A 17,220-nucleotide genomic window follows, 5' to 3' on the forward strand; every position below is an offset into this window, starting at 1 on the left:
TCACGTGCATGTTTACTTCTCATGCATATTCATTTCTCTGACCGTAAACCACCATAGAGTTAACAATATATGATTAGACCTAAACCAATACCCTTGTTTGGGGTCAGTATTTTACATTTTACCTAAAATGTCATTCAACATTAAATGCAGGGATAAAGCAGTCACTAATCACACTTAACCATATTTGCAATTGCATTTTTTTTTTTTTCTTTTTCGTCATTGTACAGTTGAGACCAATGTTTTGGTCCCGACTCCTAGCATGACTTCCTTATCTTGCAGTAACAGCACTGGGCTGAAGGGGAAACCCCACACAAGTATATCACGTGTGCGTATGGAAGATTCAAAACAATTTGGGTTACATCATCCTCCCATTAACATCTACTTTTTGTTAATTGGTCATGAAATGGGAGAAGTATTGTATGCTACTGTAAATCCTTGTTTTTGGACCAGCCATTTCGTGTGGTTAGGTCATGTCGCTTTTTTTACAGCATGCAAAACCGCGTATTGTCTTGTTGAAAGAAGCCTGGTATTATTGATCTGAGGATAGCCTGTATGTATGCAATTTGGTTTAGGATTTAGAGAACGTTGTCAGCAGGGCTGGAATGGTTCACAATCACGTTTAGCCCTATTTAATAAGTAGCCCATTTCAATGGAGTCTTCAAAAATTTCATTCGCAATTAGTTTGGATCTTCCGAGAAATGGCACACCAACACACTATAGTAGCTACGAGGGAGTTCCGTTAATCCCGCCTGGGCGCCCGTGTAGGGTAGGCGTGTTTTGCATCGAAACTGAGGGTATTCGATTTGGAACCGGCTGGCCTCCCGGGGTAAACCAGTTGCCCCGTGTAAAGCCCACGGTGGCGTCGGCTCAAAACAAAAGTGATTTAAGCAAGTGTAATTAGTAGGATTCTATGTTTTCCAATGCAAAGGTGATACGCTTTATCTCCCTTCCCAATTAAAATAGAAAAAAAATGTCTTTCATGGAAAATAGATGTTTCTGGATAATGCACCATGCTTTGTTGACAAATGACCGAGCGGCACAGATTAGTGTTATATTTGAGAAAGAGCGCCTCCCTCACCGTTTTTGCTCTCATGTCACGGGCCGGTACTCCACGACTCAGCGTAATCGAATCCGCCCAATGTAGCCACATATGTAGTAAAACCAGTCCGTGGCGGGGAAATGTCCCAAACCCCCAATTTGCCCAAACTGATGGAGTGCGTGTGTGTTGTCTGGAAAGGAATGAGGGCCAGCTCCGACTCGGCGGTGTCAATCAGCGTGTGTTGCTAGCTATTTCAAGTTGTAATAAGCAAGCTAAACTTTACCACCCAATATATTTACTGTTTTTAGACGGTGAGTGAACAGAGAAAATATGTTAGTATTGAGTGTATTGCTATTTGTTAGTATTGAGTGTATTGCTATTTGCTAGCATCAACACGGGCAAAAGTTACGTTAAATAGCTTGCTAACGTTAGCTAGCTTGACTTGTTTTGTTCGCACACCATTGAATCGAATGTAGCGCGCTTCTACATGTTAACTACTTAGCTGCTCACTGTGTCCTCTTTGTAACGTTCAGCTAGCTAGTAAATACTTTGGTGAAAATGCATTCGTAAGAAACTATGAACTTTAGAGTTAGTTTATATCTGAAGAAATTGCAATGGCTAGATTATGTTATGCTTTTCCCTGTAGCAGAACAGCGATGGACTGTGGGAATGTTCAGTGCACTCCCCTGGTCTTTCTGACTTTCCTTCAGCAGCAGAGCTGCAGCAGCGCGGAGCTCCGGATACAGCTGGACTCTTTGGCCCAGGAGCTGAAGCGAACCCAGGACATAAACGGCAATGGTCTGGGTCTTAACATCCACGAGGAGGGCGAGCTTCAGACAGATGGACACTTCTGCAGCAGCAGTAGGATCTTACTGGAGGGGCTTGAGCCTCAGGCTGCGCTGGCATGGCCCGGTGAGTTGGTTTGTTTTTCTTTTATAGTATGATTGAAATTCCATCAGTCACATTCACTTAGTTTTGTCAAGACCTGTAGACCGTAAGGTTCTGACATTTTTGTCAAAAAATAGTTAGTCACATATATTTGAACTTCATATGTCTGTGAAGTCAATTTTAAAGCTGCGATATGTAACTGTCCGGCGACTAGACCAAATTCACATAGAACAGTCTGTTATAGATCTGTTATTCTCATTGAAAGCAAGTCTTAGAAGCGGTAAATCTGTTTTAGGTGTGCTATTTCTATGCTTCCCGTTCTCAAGTTTTGTTTTTGCTTCTTTTACTTTTGTTTTAGTACTTTTGTAACTTCAAACAGCTGAAAATACTATTTTTGGTTACGGAAAAGATCTCACAGCAGTTTAGATGGTACAATTATTCTCTACACCAGGAAATGGCGGAGTGATTTCCGCGTAGTACATCTTAAAGTGAAAAAACTGGAAAGCTCTCTGTATATAGCAATTTGAACTTGGTGCTATAAGGTTCTATCTGTAATCACAAGCCTGAACAAATACACACGTCTTTGCCATCTCTCTCTATGTATGGTCTAGGGCAGGCTAGTCAAGCCAGCAATAATGCCACTCAAGCAAAAAACAACAGTCGGAAATCTTCAAGTAAATTATGTTGTTCAGTGACAGTAATTCAGCTGATGATCATAATACATTTCTTAATGTATTTGATAGTGTTATTATATTTTACAAAGATAGAACACTATCATTTATGTATTCAAATAGCTACAGTTTTCTTAACTCAACATGTCTAATTCAGAAGTGTCAGAACCTCAAACCCAGATTGACATTTCAGAACCATAAGGTTCTATCTGCAATTGCATCCCCCTAAAAAACTGATTTACAAATGTCTCAGGATTTTGATACTCCGCACTTTAGGTACATTTTTAAAGTAAGGACCTTAATGGGTTATGAACGAGGAATTCTCTACCAAACAGTTCTGGGATGTGAAATCTTTGATGCTCAATATCTCAGAACTATGCTATGTGCAGATAGAACCTTAGTCCCAAGATCACAAGGTCTTTCTTTCTGAATGACACAACTGGTGACAGGTTTCAAATGCACCTTGGAAAATGTGTTACCTTAACATGACTCAGGGAATAAGTATGGGCTTGATTGACCAATACAATTTTGATTCTACATTGTTTTGTGCTTAAATCTAGATTAAACAAGCAGAATATAGGTAACTGGAAGGTCATGAGTTGTTGGTCTGTGTGCTGTGCAAACATGGTAGCAGAATTAATCCCCAGCTGGGTGCCTTACACTAATTTCAGACAGACGATGTAAGACAATGTTTTTATGACTCCCTTTCAAACAGACCCTTATTGACCATGTATTTGCTGGTATACCCCATTTATACATTCTGTGACTAACTGGCAAATTGTGAGGTGTTGTTAAACGATTGGGTTGTTTGCATTTCAAATTAGGGAGGTGTTAATGGCCCAATGCAGCTGTTTTTATATACATATCAAAACATTTATGGGTAACAATTAAGTACCGTACTATAATATATTAGCAGAGAGCTTTGGAACTCTTTTTTATTATTGGTCTATTAACCAATTTACCACATGGTGATGTCACCATGGAAAGCCGAAACTTCCGCCCATGCAAACCTGCTGATTAGAAGGTCCTGTGTAGATTGTATTTTCAACCAGCAACTATCAGGAAATAACAGATACATTTCTTTCACAATTTTATAGCTTTAGTTTAATCAGCTGTTGTACAATATAATACAAAACACAGGAAAACCTAATTTTGACTTCACTGGGCCTTTAAAAAATGGTATGTTAATGAGTTTACCTACAAAAAAGCAGAGAACCATTCACACAGACCCGATACCTGTATTTTGGTTACAGGGTCTGTGAAAATGCAGGAATCATGGCTAGGTCTTTATGTGGGTTTTAATTTACCATGAGGCAATTTCACAGTAAAATAATGATTCTGAGACTATGCCAAGAAAAACAATGATTACAAAGGTCAACAAACGATACAACTCTATGCACAAGGATGACTTGTATGGTTTGTTTAACTTTGCAATCATTGTTTTTTGTTTGGCATACATTTTAAAGTGAAACATCAGAGTTCCAGCATTCTGTTACTGTGGAATTGCCCCATGGTTTTTACCCCCTACCCCTTTCACATATGTACAAAAGCTGGCATGGTAAAATAGTGGGATTTTTGTCTGTATATGAAAAGGATATTAGAAAAGTGGCAGTACATATACTGCTGGACATCTTAGTTTTATTGTACTACGTGACAGGGATCTGGCACATCTGGGTTGAATCGTTGTGTAAGTGATTGAAAATGATACTGTGTTGACATCAACATGTGGATACTTTATAGCTGTTCATATTCAATATGATTTTGACTAACATGCTCTTTGCCCTCCAGATAACCCTGCCGATGAAGAAGCCCTGAGAGGTGTCGCTGCAGGGCTGATTGAAATAGCTGATCAGCTTGAGCGTAGTGTGATGGCCCAGGCTGCTGAGAATCTAACCAAGAAACTGCAGAAGTATTCCATTGGGGTAAGTTTCTGGAATCCTTGTTACTTGGATTGCTCAGAACTATACTGAACAAAAATATAAGCCCAACATGTAAAGTGTTGGTCCCATGTTTCATGAGCTGAAATAAAAGATCCTAGATTTTTTTCCATACGCAGAAAAGGCTTATTTCTCTCACATTTTGTGCACAAATTTGATTACATCCTTGTTAGTGAGCATTTCTCCTTTTCCAAGCTAATCCATCCACCTAACAGGTGTGGCATATCAAGAAGCTGGCAAATCCCCCTGGATAGATGACAAATTGAAAAATTGTATGGTTGAGAGGGATGAGGCTAATAAGTCTGACAACACAGCAGACTGGCAAACATACAGTAAATTGAGAAATCACTAAACAAAAAGAAACTATACTATGGAACAAAGATAAATGATATAAAGAATGATAATAAAAAGCTCTGGAGTACTTTAAATGAAATCCTAGGCAAGAAGGCTAACTCGGCTCCATCCTTCATTGAGGCAGATGGCTTGTTCATAACAAAACCCTTTGATATTGCCAACTACTTTCACTTTTTTGTTGACAAGATTAGCAAATTTAGTTATGACATGCAAACAACAAAGGCCGTGTCTTCATATTCATGCATAATGGACCAAATAATGAAAGACGAGCACTGTCGTTTTGAGTTCCACAAAGTGGGTGTGGAAGAAGCCCCCCAAAAATTATTGGCATCTATAAATAAGGACAAACCACCCGGTACTGAAAACCTGGATGGTAAATTGCTGAGGTTGGTTGTGGAATACATTGTGACTCCTGTTTGCCACATCTTCAATTTTAGTCTAGAAAACAGTGTGTGCCCTCAGACATGGGGGGATGCAAAGGTCATTACTCTGCCCAAGAATAGCAGAGCACCCTTTTAATGGTTCAAACAGCCGACCAATCAGCCTGTTAAGTGCTTAGCAAACTTTTGGAAAAAATGGTTTGATCAAATAGTTATTTTACAGAAAACAAGTTAAGACTTTCAGCATGCTTATAGGGAAGGGCTCAACATGCTTGGCACTGACACAAATGACTGATGATTGGCTGAAAGAAATTGATAGTAAGAAGTAGAGGTCGACCGATTATGATTTTTCAACGCCGATACCGATTATTGGAGGGCCAAAAAAGCCGCTACCGATTTAATCGGCTTATTATTATATATATATTTTTTCTATATAATGACAATTACAACAATACTGAATGAACACTTATTTTAACTTAATATAATACATCAATAAAATCTATTTAGCCTCAAATAAATAATGAAACATGTTCAATTTGGTTTAAATAATGCAAAAACAAAGTGTTGGAGAAGAAAGTAAAAGTGCAATATGTGCCATGTAAGAAAGCTAACGTTTAAGTTCCTTGCTCAGAACATGAGAACATATGAAAGCTGGTGGTTCCTTTTAACATGAGTCTTCAATATTCCCAGGTAAGACGTTTTAGGTTGTAGTTATTATATTATTATAGGAATTATAGGACTATTTCTCTCTATACGATTTGTATTTCATATACCTTTGACTATTGGATGTTCTTATAGGCACTTTAGTATTGCCAGTGTAACAGTATAGCTTCCGTCCCTCTCCTCGCTCCTACCTGGGCTCAAACCAGGAACACATCGACAACAGCCACCCTCGAAGCAGCGTTACCAATGCAGAGGAAGGGAAAAAACTACTCCAAGTCTCAGAGCGAGTGACGTTTGAAACGCTATTAGCGTGCACCCGGCTAACTAGCTAGCTATTTCACATCGGTTACACCAGCCTAATCTTGGGAGTTGATAGGCTTGAAGGGGTGGGTATAATTTGTGGAACGTTGCAACAGGAATCTGTTCCAAAAAAACGTAAAGTAAAAGGTTGCCAACCAACAACGCATACAAAGTAGCAACGCATACAAACCTAGCTAACTAGCTGCCAAATAGGCATCAACTCACCACATAGCTTATTCTTAATGTTTGTCCATAGGCAAACAGACATTTTTTGGAATAAACATGATGAGTGAAAAACGCAATGAAATAGACCACTCTCTACCCGGTATCTTATTCTGCCGCTATACAACTTTGTATGCGTTGTTTTTTGGAAACCTTGTTATTTACGAAGTTCTTGGAATAGATTCCTGTTGGAACGTTCCACAAATTATACCCACCCAGGTTGAAGTCATAAACAGCGCAATGCTTGAAGCACAGCGAAGGGCTGTTTGAATGAATGCTTACGAGCCTGCTGCTGCCTACCACCGCTCAGTCAGACTGCTCTATCAAATCATAGACTTAATTATAATATAATAAACACACAGAATACGAGCCTTGGGTCATTAATATGGTTGAATCTGGAAACTATCATCTCTTTTTCTTTCAGTGACATACGGAACTGTTCCGTATTTTATCTAACGGGTGACTAAGTCTAAATATTCCTGTTAGGCATTGATGTTTATGGTTAGGTACATTGGTGCAACGACAGTACTTTTTTCGCAAATGCGCTTGTTAAGTCAACACCCGTTTGTCGAAGTAGGCTGTGATTCAATGAAAATTAACAGGCACCGCATTGATTATATGCAACGCAGGACACGCTAGATAAACTAGTAATATCATCAACCATGTGTAGTTAACTAGTGATTATGTTAAGATTGATAGTTTTTTATAAGTCTAATGCTAGCTAGCAACTTACCTTTGCTTCTTGCTGCCCTCGCGTTACAGGTAGTCAGCCTGTTAATCCTTGTGGAGTGCAATGTAAAGCAGGTGGTTAGAGCGTTGGACTGGTAACCGAAGGTTGCAAAAACGAATCCCCCCTGAACAAGGCAGTTAACCCCCGTTTCTAGGCCGTCATTGTAAATAAGAATGTGTTCTTAATCTGACTTGCCTAGTTAAATAAAGGTGTAATTATTTTTATTTTTTTTAAATCGGTGGCCAAAAATACCGATTACCGATTATGAAAACTTGAAATCGGCCCTAATTAATCGGCCATTCCGATTAATCGGTCGACCTCTAGTGAGAAGATTGTGGAAGCTATTTTTTTTATGCTTCAGTGCAGCTTTTGATGTCATTGATCCTAACCTATTGCTGAAAAAACGTAGGTGTTACGGTTTTGCATCCTCTGCCTTATAATGGATTTAGTTACCTATCTAATAGAAAACAGAGGGTGTTCGTTAATGGAAGCTTCTCTCATGCAAATTCAGTTGAGTGTGGTGTACCGCAGGGCAGCCGAGCCGGCTTGGGCCATTTATTGTTTTCTGTTTTTACCATTGACCTTCCACGGACCTTGAATAAAGCCTGTGTGTCTATGTACGCTGACGACGCAACAGTATAAACATCATCTGCAACAGTTAAATAAATAAACAACTGAAACCCTTAACATAGAGCTCCAGTCAGTTTTAGAATGGGTAACTAGCAATAGGCTGGTGCTACATTTCTCAAACTAAAAGTATCATTTTTGGGACAAATCACTTGCTAAATGCTAAACCTTATTTTAGATATATTATTGAATAATGTGGCTATTGAGCAAGTTGAGGAGACTAAACTGCTGGCTGTAACCCTAGATAGCAAGCTGTCATGGTCAAAACATATACACTTAATGGTTGCTAAAATGGGAAGAGGTCTGTTCGTGATAGGGCGTTGTTCTGCCTTCTTGACATCTCAGTCGACCAAACATGTCCAACTGGGTCAAGTTTTGTCGCACCTGGACTACTGCCCAGCTGTGTGGTCAAGGCAAAGAACGACATACGTAAATTGCAGTTGGTCCAGAACAAACCACACATATCGCTCTTACTGTACACCGAGGGAAAGTGTCAGTAACATGCATGTAAGTCTTTCCTTGCTCGGCCTCCCGAGTGGCGCAGCGGTCTAAGGCTGCGCCACTGAGACGTCACTAAAGACCTGGGTTCGATACCAGGCTGTCACAGCCGGCCGCAACCGGGAAACCCATGAGGCGTCGCACAATTGGCCCAGCATCGCCGGGTTAGGGGAGGGTTTGGCTGGCCGGGATGTCCTTGTCCCATCGCACTCTAGCTGACTTCAGTCGCCAACTGTACGGTGTTTCCTCTGACACATTGGTGTGGCTGGCTTCCAGGTTAAGCGAGCAGTGTGTCAAGAAACAGTGCTGCTTGGCAGGGTCGTGTTTCGGAGGACGCATGGCTCTCGACCTTCGCCTCTCCCCAGTCCGTACGGGAGTTGCAGCAATGGGACAAGACTGTTACGACCAATTTAGATATCACAAAATTGGGGAGAAAAAGGGGTAAAAATGTTTAAACAAATTAAGTCTTCTGTCTCAAAGTTGAGGAGAGATTGACTACATCACTATTGGTCTTTGTGTGAGGTGTTGATGTGTTGAAGGTACCGAACTGTCTGTTCAAGCAGTTGGCACACAGTACGGACACTTGTCGATATCAGAAAAGACATGCAACCAGATGTCTCTTCACAGTCCCCAGGTCCAGAACAGAAGCTGGGAAACGCACAGTATTAAATAGAGCCATTACTAAATGGAACTCTCTGCCACCCCAGGTAACTCAAGCTAGCAATAAAACCTTTAAAAAAAAGAAATGTAAAAAAAACATGAACACCCTGTGGTGCAATCCTGCACGCAGCCTTCACCGTGCGCTGCCACTTTAAGAGCGCATCAGCAGTAAGGAAGGAGAAGATAAAGACGGCTCTTGCAGCTCTCTGGGAAGGCGCTCTTGGTTGGCTTGATTGTGTGTTTGATTGTGTGTTTGATTGTGTGTTTGATTGTGTGTGCTATGCTGCAGAAGTCTGTTTATTTTTAGCGTGTTTGAGTTAAACACTTTATAAACGAATCATCGGTGTGACCGCTCTAGGTCGTGGTTGTTATCGTTTGGGACTGCAAAGGTTATGGATCGCATGGATTAGTAGCAACATTGTTGCGAAGCTTTGACATACAAACCATCGGACGGTCAGACAGGACAACTGCAAGCCTGAAGACCACAGCTAAGATCTCTCTTGCTCTCTCTCTCTCTTTTTCTTCCCTCTATCGTTCCAGTGCTTTACACTGCAGCAGACTTTCTATTTTTCAAATGCACTTCCCGTTGATGTTCATTAGCGCTGGACTATTATTGCCCTGCCAGAAGTATTTGGGTGGACATTTTAGTTAAAAGGGAGGTTGCTTGCAAGTTGTGGATTGTTAGTTGAACTGTATTGAGGTGGTGTGTGCTAATGACATGTGGCCCAGAAGATTGTGGACATTTTAAGGCCTTTTTTTGTCTATGAACACCCTCCACATTAATACCCTCTGCACTCCTCCACTGGAAGGTAATACAGATTATTGCAAATCCTCTGTTGATGACTGGGTTCTTTTTTGTATATTGTTTTTATGAAGTTGCAGTTCAATTGCTCTGCCATTATTATCGTATGGGGTATTATTGGTGGGGTTACCCCTGTGCTGTGACATGGGTTTATATGGTATGTCTTCTTTTCTCTCCACTGGCTATCTGGCAAACAGGCTACACTCTAGGCAGTCTCTTCTGTTGATGTGTGTGGGTCTGGTAGTGGTACTGGTAGTGGTACTCTCTGTTCTACTCTTTTCCTTTCGGCATGGTTAATACCTGCCTGGCGCCCCAACAAAATCTTTCTTTACCCCTCTCTAATAAATACCGCTACAACCTTACCACACAAAGGGGCTGTGAAGAGACACAGCCATTTTATACATAATGTATTGTAATTTGCACTGTTTTTATTATGTATTAGACATTGTGTGTATGTGCAGGCTGTGTGACATTTGAAATGTATGTGTTTCAGTCCTTGGCTAATAATGTTCTGTATGTCATGTTTCATGTGGACCCCAGGAAGAGTAGCTGATGCTTTTGCAATGGCTAAAAGGGATCCTAATTAAATACTACAGTGCTTTGCAAAAGTATCCATCCCCCTTAGGAAAAATACTATTTTGTTGCATTACAACCTGTAATTTAAATAGATTTTTTATTTGGATTTCATGAAATGGACAAAAGTCCAAATTGGTGAAATGGGGAAAAAATGTACTTGTTTCAAAAAAATAGAAGTGGTGTGTGCATATGTATTCAACCCTTAGCTATGAAGCCCCTAAATAAGATCTGACTGTAATTGGTTGTACCAGAAGTCACATAATTAGTTAGATTGCACACAGGTGGACTTCAAGTGTCACATTATCTACATACATACATACATACATACATACATTCTGAAAAGCCCCAGAGTCGACAACACCACTAAGCAAGGGACACCAGCAAGCCAGTGGCACCATGAAGACCAAGGAGCTCTCCAAACAGGTCAGGGACAAAGTTGTGGAGAAGTACAGATCAGGGTTGGGTTATAAATAAATATCTGAAACTTTGAACATCCTACGGAGCACCATTCAATCCATTATTAAAGAATATGGTACCACAACAAACCTGCCAAGAGAGGGCCACCCACCAAAACTCACAGACCAGGCAAGGAGGGCATTAATCAGAGGCAACAAAGAGACCAAAGGTAACCCTGAAGGAGCTGCAAAGCTCCACAGCGGAGATTGGAGTATCTGTCCATAGGACCACTCTAAGCTGTACACTCCACAGAGCTGGGCTTTACGGAAGTGGCCAGAAAAGCCATTGCTTAAAGAAAAAAAATAAGCAAACACGTTTGGTGTTCACCAAAAGGCATGTGGGAGACTCTCCAAACATATAGAGAAGGTACTCTGGTTAGATGAGCCTAAAATGTATCCTTTTGGCCATCAAGGAAAACGCTATGTCTAACGCAAACCCAACACCTCTCATCACCCCGAGAACACCATCCCCGCAGTGAAGCATGGTGGTGGCAGCATTATGCTGTGGGGATGTTTTTCATCAGTGGGGACTGGGAAACTGGTCAGAACTGAAGGATGGTGCTAAATACAGGGAAATTCTTGAGGGAAACCTGTTTCAGTCTTCCAGAGATTTGAGACTGGGATGGAGGTTCCAGCAGGACAATGACCTTAAGCATACTGCTAAAGCAACACTCGTGGTTTAAGGGGAAACAGTTAAATGTATTGGAATGGCCTAGTCAAAGCCCAGACCTCAATCCAATTGAGAATCTGTGGTATGACTTAAAAATTGCTGTACACCAGTTTTGCCTTGAAGAATGGACAAAAATCCCAGTGGCTAGATGTGCCAAGCGTATAGAGACATACCCCAAGAGACTTGCAGCTGTAATTGCTGCAGAAGGTGGCTCTACAAAGTATTGCCTTTGGGGGGGTGAATAGTTATGCACGCTCAAGTTCTTTTTTTTGTCTTTGTTTCACAAAAAAAAAAATATTTTGCGTCTTCAAAGTGGTAGGCATGTTGTATAAATCAATTTTAATTCCAGGTTGTAAAGCAACAAAATAGGAAAAATGCAAAGGGGGTGAATACTTTCGCAAGCCACTGTAAACAGCACCATAACACAGGTATACCTTCTGCTGGGAACAATAAAAGGCCTCTAAAATGTGCAGTTTGTCACACAACACAATGCCACAGATGTCTCATGTAAGAGAGCGTGCAATTGGCATGCTGACTGCAGGAATGTCCACCAGAGCTGTTGCCAGAGAACTTAATGTTAATTTCTCTACAATTAGCCACCTCCAATGTCGTTTTTAGAGAATTTGGCAGTACATCCAACCATCTCAGACCACGTGTAACCATGCCAGCCCAGGATCTCAACATCCGGCTTCTTCTTGGGATTGTCTGAGACCAGCCACCAGGACAGCTGATGAAACTGAGGACTATTTCTGACTGTAATAAAGCCCTTTTTGTGAGGGAATAACACATTGGCTGGGCCTGGCTTCCCAGTGGGTGGCTGCTCCCCTGCCCGGTCATGTGAAATCCAATTGATTTCAATTGACTGATTTTCTTATATGAACTGTAACTCAGTGTAGATTTGTCTAGGAATGTATGTCCAAATCATGTTGTTGCTGCTGTGAATTGAAACCACAGGGGTTCTAAAATAATCTAGTAACGGGTATAAAATCAATCCATAAGTATGTCACGAGTCTGATGTCTGTGTTTCCTCAGCGGTGGAAGCACCACCTAGCCCTGGAAGTGGAGTGGGTGAAGAAGCAGGGCCTGGGCCCCGTGCTGGACTATCTACCCCAGGAGAAGGTGATCATGGCCCTCACACTGACCCTGGTGAAGGGGGTGTGTGAGCGCGCCCCTCTGCTGCTCCGTAATCTGTTCAGCGCAGCAGTTCAGTTCATAAACCCTACAGTGGCCAGGTGACTTCAAAACAAACCCCAAACTCTACGGACTCCCCACTCAGGATGTACACTGAGCCTGATGCTTGATTACCAATCAGTAGTGAGTGGGCCATTTAGTGTAGTTCAGGGGCACATTCATTTTCTTATCAAGCTGCTCTGTAAATGTATAACTTCCAATCATTTTTGTGAAAAGATATGAAAGTGTTTGCCGCTGGATTTGGAAACTTCAGTGCTTTTATTTTACCAGTTCTGATACTGAAAGGGATGGAGAAGTGTCATGCATCGTCTGCTGTTTTCACTTCCACATTGTGCTTAAATGATTTGTTACATGTTTTTTCCCCAAAATAGTTTTGTAACAATACATGGCTTCCTCAAAAGGGATAAATCCCTTTTTGTTAAATGCCTTTTGGTTTGTTGTATGCATAAAGATCCATTTAAAATAAACTTAAGAGTAATAAAATGATGTAAGGGAGAACCATTTTATTAACTTGTTCATGTGTCCAAAACCACAACGATGCAGTTTACATGATGTATTCTGGTCTCAAACTGCACATATAGGGAACTTGGTAAAGTGCCAAGATGGGGATTTTACATCCATACTGTACTTTCCAAATACTCAGTTTCCAGGTACATTTCAGATAATTTGCATACCTATTATCTAACACTGACGTACATTTGCATTCAATCGAACGAGGAACAACACCATTTTTGGTAATTTGTCTCCCATACAACTACCCCAAACCCTAACCACACATGATTGTATTTACACTTGGCTAAACAGAAGTGAGTTGTGTGCATCTTCAGTTTTGACATTGACCAAGTGGGAATCCACTGAACAGTGAACACACAGCTGGAACCACTACTACTTTTTCACTTGGATCAAGTGTTCACATTTCATGCTCCAGACTTGAGTGCCCAGTAAAAAAAAAAAAGTTGTTTTTGTTCTCTTGACACCTGAGGCCTACAGTGTAGATTTTATTTTTAGATTCACATTGTACCCAACTAACAGGAAGATATGTTTCCCTTAGTGGGAATGTTGCCTATGTTGATTGTCTGTGGCAGGGCTGGCATGTGTCATTCCTACTCGTCAAGTTGTGGACAGACCTCCACTCTGACTTGAGAAATGGATGGAGCTGACCCCTTCAAGAGAAGATTAGGTAGTAGTGGGAAGAAGCCAGCAGACGCAGCTGTTAAGCTTTGTAAGTCTCTGTACAAGGTAGGCACGCTATGGGGTTACAGCGGAATGGCAAGGCAGTGCTGGGTGGGCAGTTTGGGCCAGCCGAGGGGACAAACGGCACCTGGCAAAACATAGGGGTTGAGGACAGGGTAGCTGAAGAAAGGCAGTCCCTGTGAAGTTAGACTGGGGGAGTTGGGAATGAGAGCATAAATTGATTCAAGATTAAACTAATTTCTCCTTTTGATTTTATAGTTTCACAACATCAGATGAAATCAAGTAATTATCTTTCGAGTTTTATTTTTAAATCAAACCTTGTATCCCTCTTGAACACGACTTGTGTTGAACAAAAGAATATGAAATTCAGTGTCTTGGTGCAGTCATTCCCAACCCTCCATTCCCTGTCAGAGCACATGGTACAGTACATAGAACATTATTGACCATGGTGCCATCATGGTTAAGCTGGCTTTAGTTTCACTCACGCAAACACAATAGTTAACACACACAAGGTTGTTAGTGACCATTGACAGTTCTATACCAGATAATCTAAATGCCTATTTTCAAGGAGATGGTTAGTAATCAAACGCAAGAGTGTATGCCACTGGCTGTGAGCTGCGGTAATCTTTATCCTCAGAATTTGTTTTTATGTTCAAAATCAATTTAATTGCAGTCATATTAATGCAATATGATCACAAATCGTAACTATCTAAAGCTATAAGAGACACAGGAGTCTGTTTACTAAATGACTGAATTAGTTAGTGATATATACATTGTGAAAAATGAATTGAGTCACGGCATCCTATTCGCATCTTAAAGTGGAATCCCTCAATTTCCAAAAATGTAACAAAATAACACTTAGGTGGTGTAGTAAGTGACTGGAAAGAAGTAGATAAACATACACTATGTGGACACCCCTTCAAATTAGTGGATTCGGGCACATCCGTTACAATGCTAAGCGTCGGCTGGAGTGGTGTAAACTCGCCGTCATTGGATATGAGCGATGAATCACGGTTCATCAACTGACAGTCCCGATGGACAAATCTGGGTTTGGTTGATGGCAGGAGAACGCTACCTGCCCCAATGCATAGTGCCAACTGTAAAGTTCGGTGGAAGAGGAATAATGGTCTGGGGCTGTATTTCATGGTTCGGGCTTGGCCCCTTAGTTCCAGTGAAGGGAATTCTTAATGATAAAGCATACAATGACATTCTAGACAATTCTGTGCTTCCAACTGTGTGGCAACAGTTTGGAGAAGGCCCTTTCCTGTTTCAGCATGACAATGCCCCCGTGCACAAAGCAAGGTCCAAACAGAAATGGTTTGTCGAGATCGGTGTGGAAAAACTTGACTGGCTTGCACAGAGCCCTGAACTCAATCCCATCGAACACCTTTGGGATGAATTGGAACGCTGACTGTGAGCCAGGCCTAATAGCCCAACATCAGTGCCCGACCTCACTAATGCTGTTGTGGCTGAATGGAAGCAAGTCCCCGCAGCAATGTTCCAACATCTAGTGGAAAGCCTTCCCAGAAGAGTAGAGGCTGTTATAACAGCAAAGAGGGGACCAACTCCATATTAATGCCCTTGATTTTGGAATGAGATGTTCGACAAGCAGGTGTCCACATACTTTTGGTCATGTGTATCTACTTTACATTTAAGTGCGATATTATTAATACCTATCAAGTGCTTTATGAAAAATATTGTCTCTTTATGGGGCTCAATTTTGCAGACAAATTTTATAGGCACATCAGTGTCTCCAGTACAGTGAATTCTAAAAACAAAACAAAAGTCTAATCATGATTAGTTAATTGCCATAAACAAACATGCTCATCTAATCCTTGAAGACAGGTTTGCTTTTCAGAGGACATAATGTGATCAGAACTTAGATTTTTGTATATGAAAATATTGGAATAGCTTCCCTTTTCCCTGCAATAGAACAGGGATTTCTGAGTCTTCTGCGCTACACCCACTAGACTCTGAGGACAAAGAGGTACCCCAAGCTCCAGCCGAGAGAGTAACATACAAACAGGGTGTGTCTGTGACGTGCATCCGCATGGCACCGAACAGAACCAAGCACCTGGAAAACATAGAAATCGCTAGAAAATTATACAAATGTCCTTTCCAGTTTGAGAGGATGGGTTGGAGGCAGCAACTGAAGAAAAACATATCAAATTGCCAGATGAGCAGAGAGGAGAATGGGGGAAAACAAAAAATGGAGAGAAGGAAAATAATTAATTGTTCACATGGTGTGTCCACCTGGTAAGGGCGGGCCCAGCAGCCCAGATTAGCAGCAGTGAGCCAGGCAGGGACCAGGGAGGAGGCGAGGTCTGCAACCCGGTTCAGGAGCACTGCTAGGCTACTTCTTCCGGTGGGTCATGACTCCCCAGGTCACCACAGCAGCTAGGGCCACCAGAGCAGCTCCACCATACAGCAGCACTGGGATCTCCGACTTGTGCTCTGGTTCTGTCTGCACCGGGGTCTCCTCGGCTGGGGCCACAGGAGCTGGGAGTGCCTCCAGGAGGGGCGCTGCAGCCGGCTCCAGCACAGTCTCTGACTGAGGTTCAGGCTGGGGCTCCTCTGGAACTGGCTCTGGCGGTGCTGCGACTGGCTCTGGAACAGGCTCTGGTTCTGGAACTGGCTTTGCTGATGGGGGAGTAGAGGGTGCCTTGGCGGGGGATGGTGGTGCTGCCTCCACAACAGGGGCAGGCTCAATCATAGGGTCTGGAGCAGAGGGCTCGGGCTCTGACACGGGGACAGATGATGGGGCATGCAGCTCTGACAGAACCGCCGACAGGGGAGCAGGCGTCTCTATGATGACCGGCTCCTCCAGATATACCACCACGGGCTCTGGGGCTGCTGGGACAGGAAGCGGGGTGTCATCCCTAAACTCCGCCCTCAGCTCAGCCAGCTCGCTCTCCGTCCCCAGCACACTCAGCATGCTCTCCTGCAACTCGACCCCGCCCTCCTCTGCATCCTCTCGCTCCACATGCACAATGTCAGAGTTGGAGGAGTTGTTCTCACTGCGCTCCTCAGCCAGGGCGCCCTCGTTGCTGTCCAGACTCTTGACATCTTCGGGGTGGTCCATCATGCTCACCTGTGCCCAGGAATCGTTGCCTGCCAGAGACACGGGTAAGCTCTCCGTCTGCCAGCTGCCCGGACCACTGCTGTCTCCGGTGCCCAGCAGCGACGCGGGGGGACTGAGCTGGCCAGGAAGCTGTTCTCCAGACAGGATGTAAATGTCGTTGCTGTCCTCGGCTATGATCACTCCCTGCTCCTCCTCCAGGCTAAACACTGTACCCTAAAGAGAGGAGAGAGAGGTCAGTGTGGAACCCAACAATTACAATTTAGTGCTTTATTAAAAGTGAA

The 17,220-nt window shown here is 42.4% G+C and overlaps 2 protein-coding genes across 6 annotated transcripts in view; one reads left to right on the forward strand and one right to left on the reverse strand.

Annotated features, from left to right (window-relative positions):
• Window positions 1-1,124: 1,124 nt before the first annotated feature.
• Window positions 1,125-13,149, forward strand: bida (BH3 interacting domain death agonist). 2 transcript variants are annotated; one of them, XM_014125255.3, is made up of 4 exons: window positions 1,125-1,350; window positions 1,689-1,951; window positions 4,387-4,520; window positions 12,505-13,149. In XM_014125255.3, exons 2-4 carry the CDS (start codon window positions 1,696-1,698, stop codon window positions 12,706-12,708), a joined length of 594 nt encoding a protein of 197 aa, XP_013980730.1. In that variant the 5' UTR covers window positions 1,125-1,350; window positions 1,689-1,695; the 3' UTR covers window positions 12,709-13,149. The 2 variants fall into 2 exon arrangements, with proteins under 2 accessions (XP_013980730.1, XP_013980731.1); XM_014125256.3 differs by having other exon boundaries at window positions 1,134-1,350; window positions 1,686-1,951.
• The window catches only part of bcl2l13 (BCL2 like 13), a 49,079-nt gene continuing 45,005 nt past the window's right edge, over window positions 13,147-17,220 (reverse strand). For all 4 annotated transcript variants that reach the window (XM_014125250.3, XM_014125248.3, XM_014125249.3 and 1 more), the window contains exon 7: window positions 13,147-17,152. In XM_014125250.3, the coding sequence (XP_013980725.1) occupies window positions 16,211-17,152 (942 nt within the window). In that variant the 3' untranslated portion in view covers window positions 13,147-16,210. The remainder of the gene's footprint in view (window positions 17,153-17,220) is intronic.

Source organism: Salmo salar, chromosome 10, assembly GCF_965601325.2.
Source record: "Salmo salar chromosome 10, fSalSal1, whole genome shotgun sequence".
In the NCBI taxonomy this organism is placed as follows: domain Eukaryota; kingdom Metazoa; phylum Chordata; class Actinopteri; order Salmoniformes; family Salmonidae; genus Salmo; species Salmo salar.

Excerpts from the sequence above, each read along its gene's own strand:
- bida (XM_014125255.3), top strand. The coding sequence starts at position 1,696 with ATGGACTGTGGGAATGTTCAGTGCACTCCCCTGGTCTTTCTGACTTTC. Across the intron at positions 1,952-4,386 it reads GGCTGCGCTGGCATGGCCCG|ATAACCCTGCCGATGAAGAA; the intron begins GTGAGTTGGTTT and ends TTTGCCCTCCAG. Across the intron at positions 4,521-12,504 it reads TGCAGAAGTATTCCATTGGG|CGGTGGAAGCACCACCTAGC; the intron begins GTAAGTTTCTGG and ends GTGTTTCCTCAG.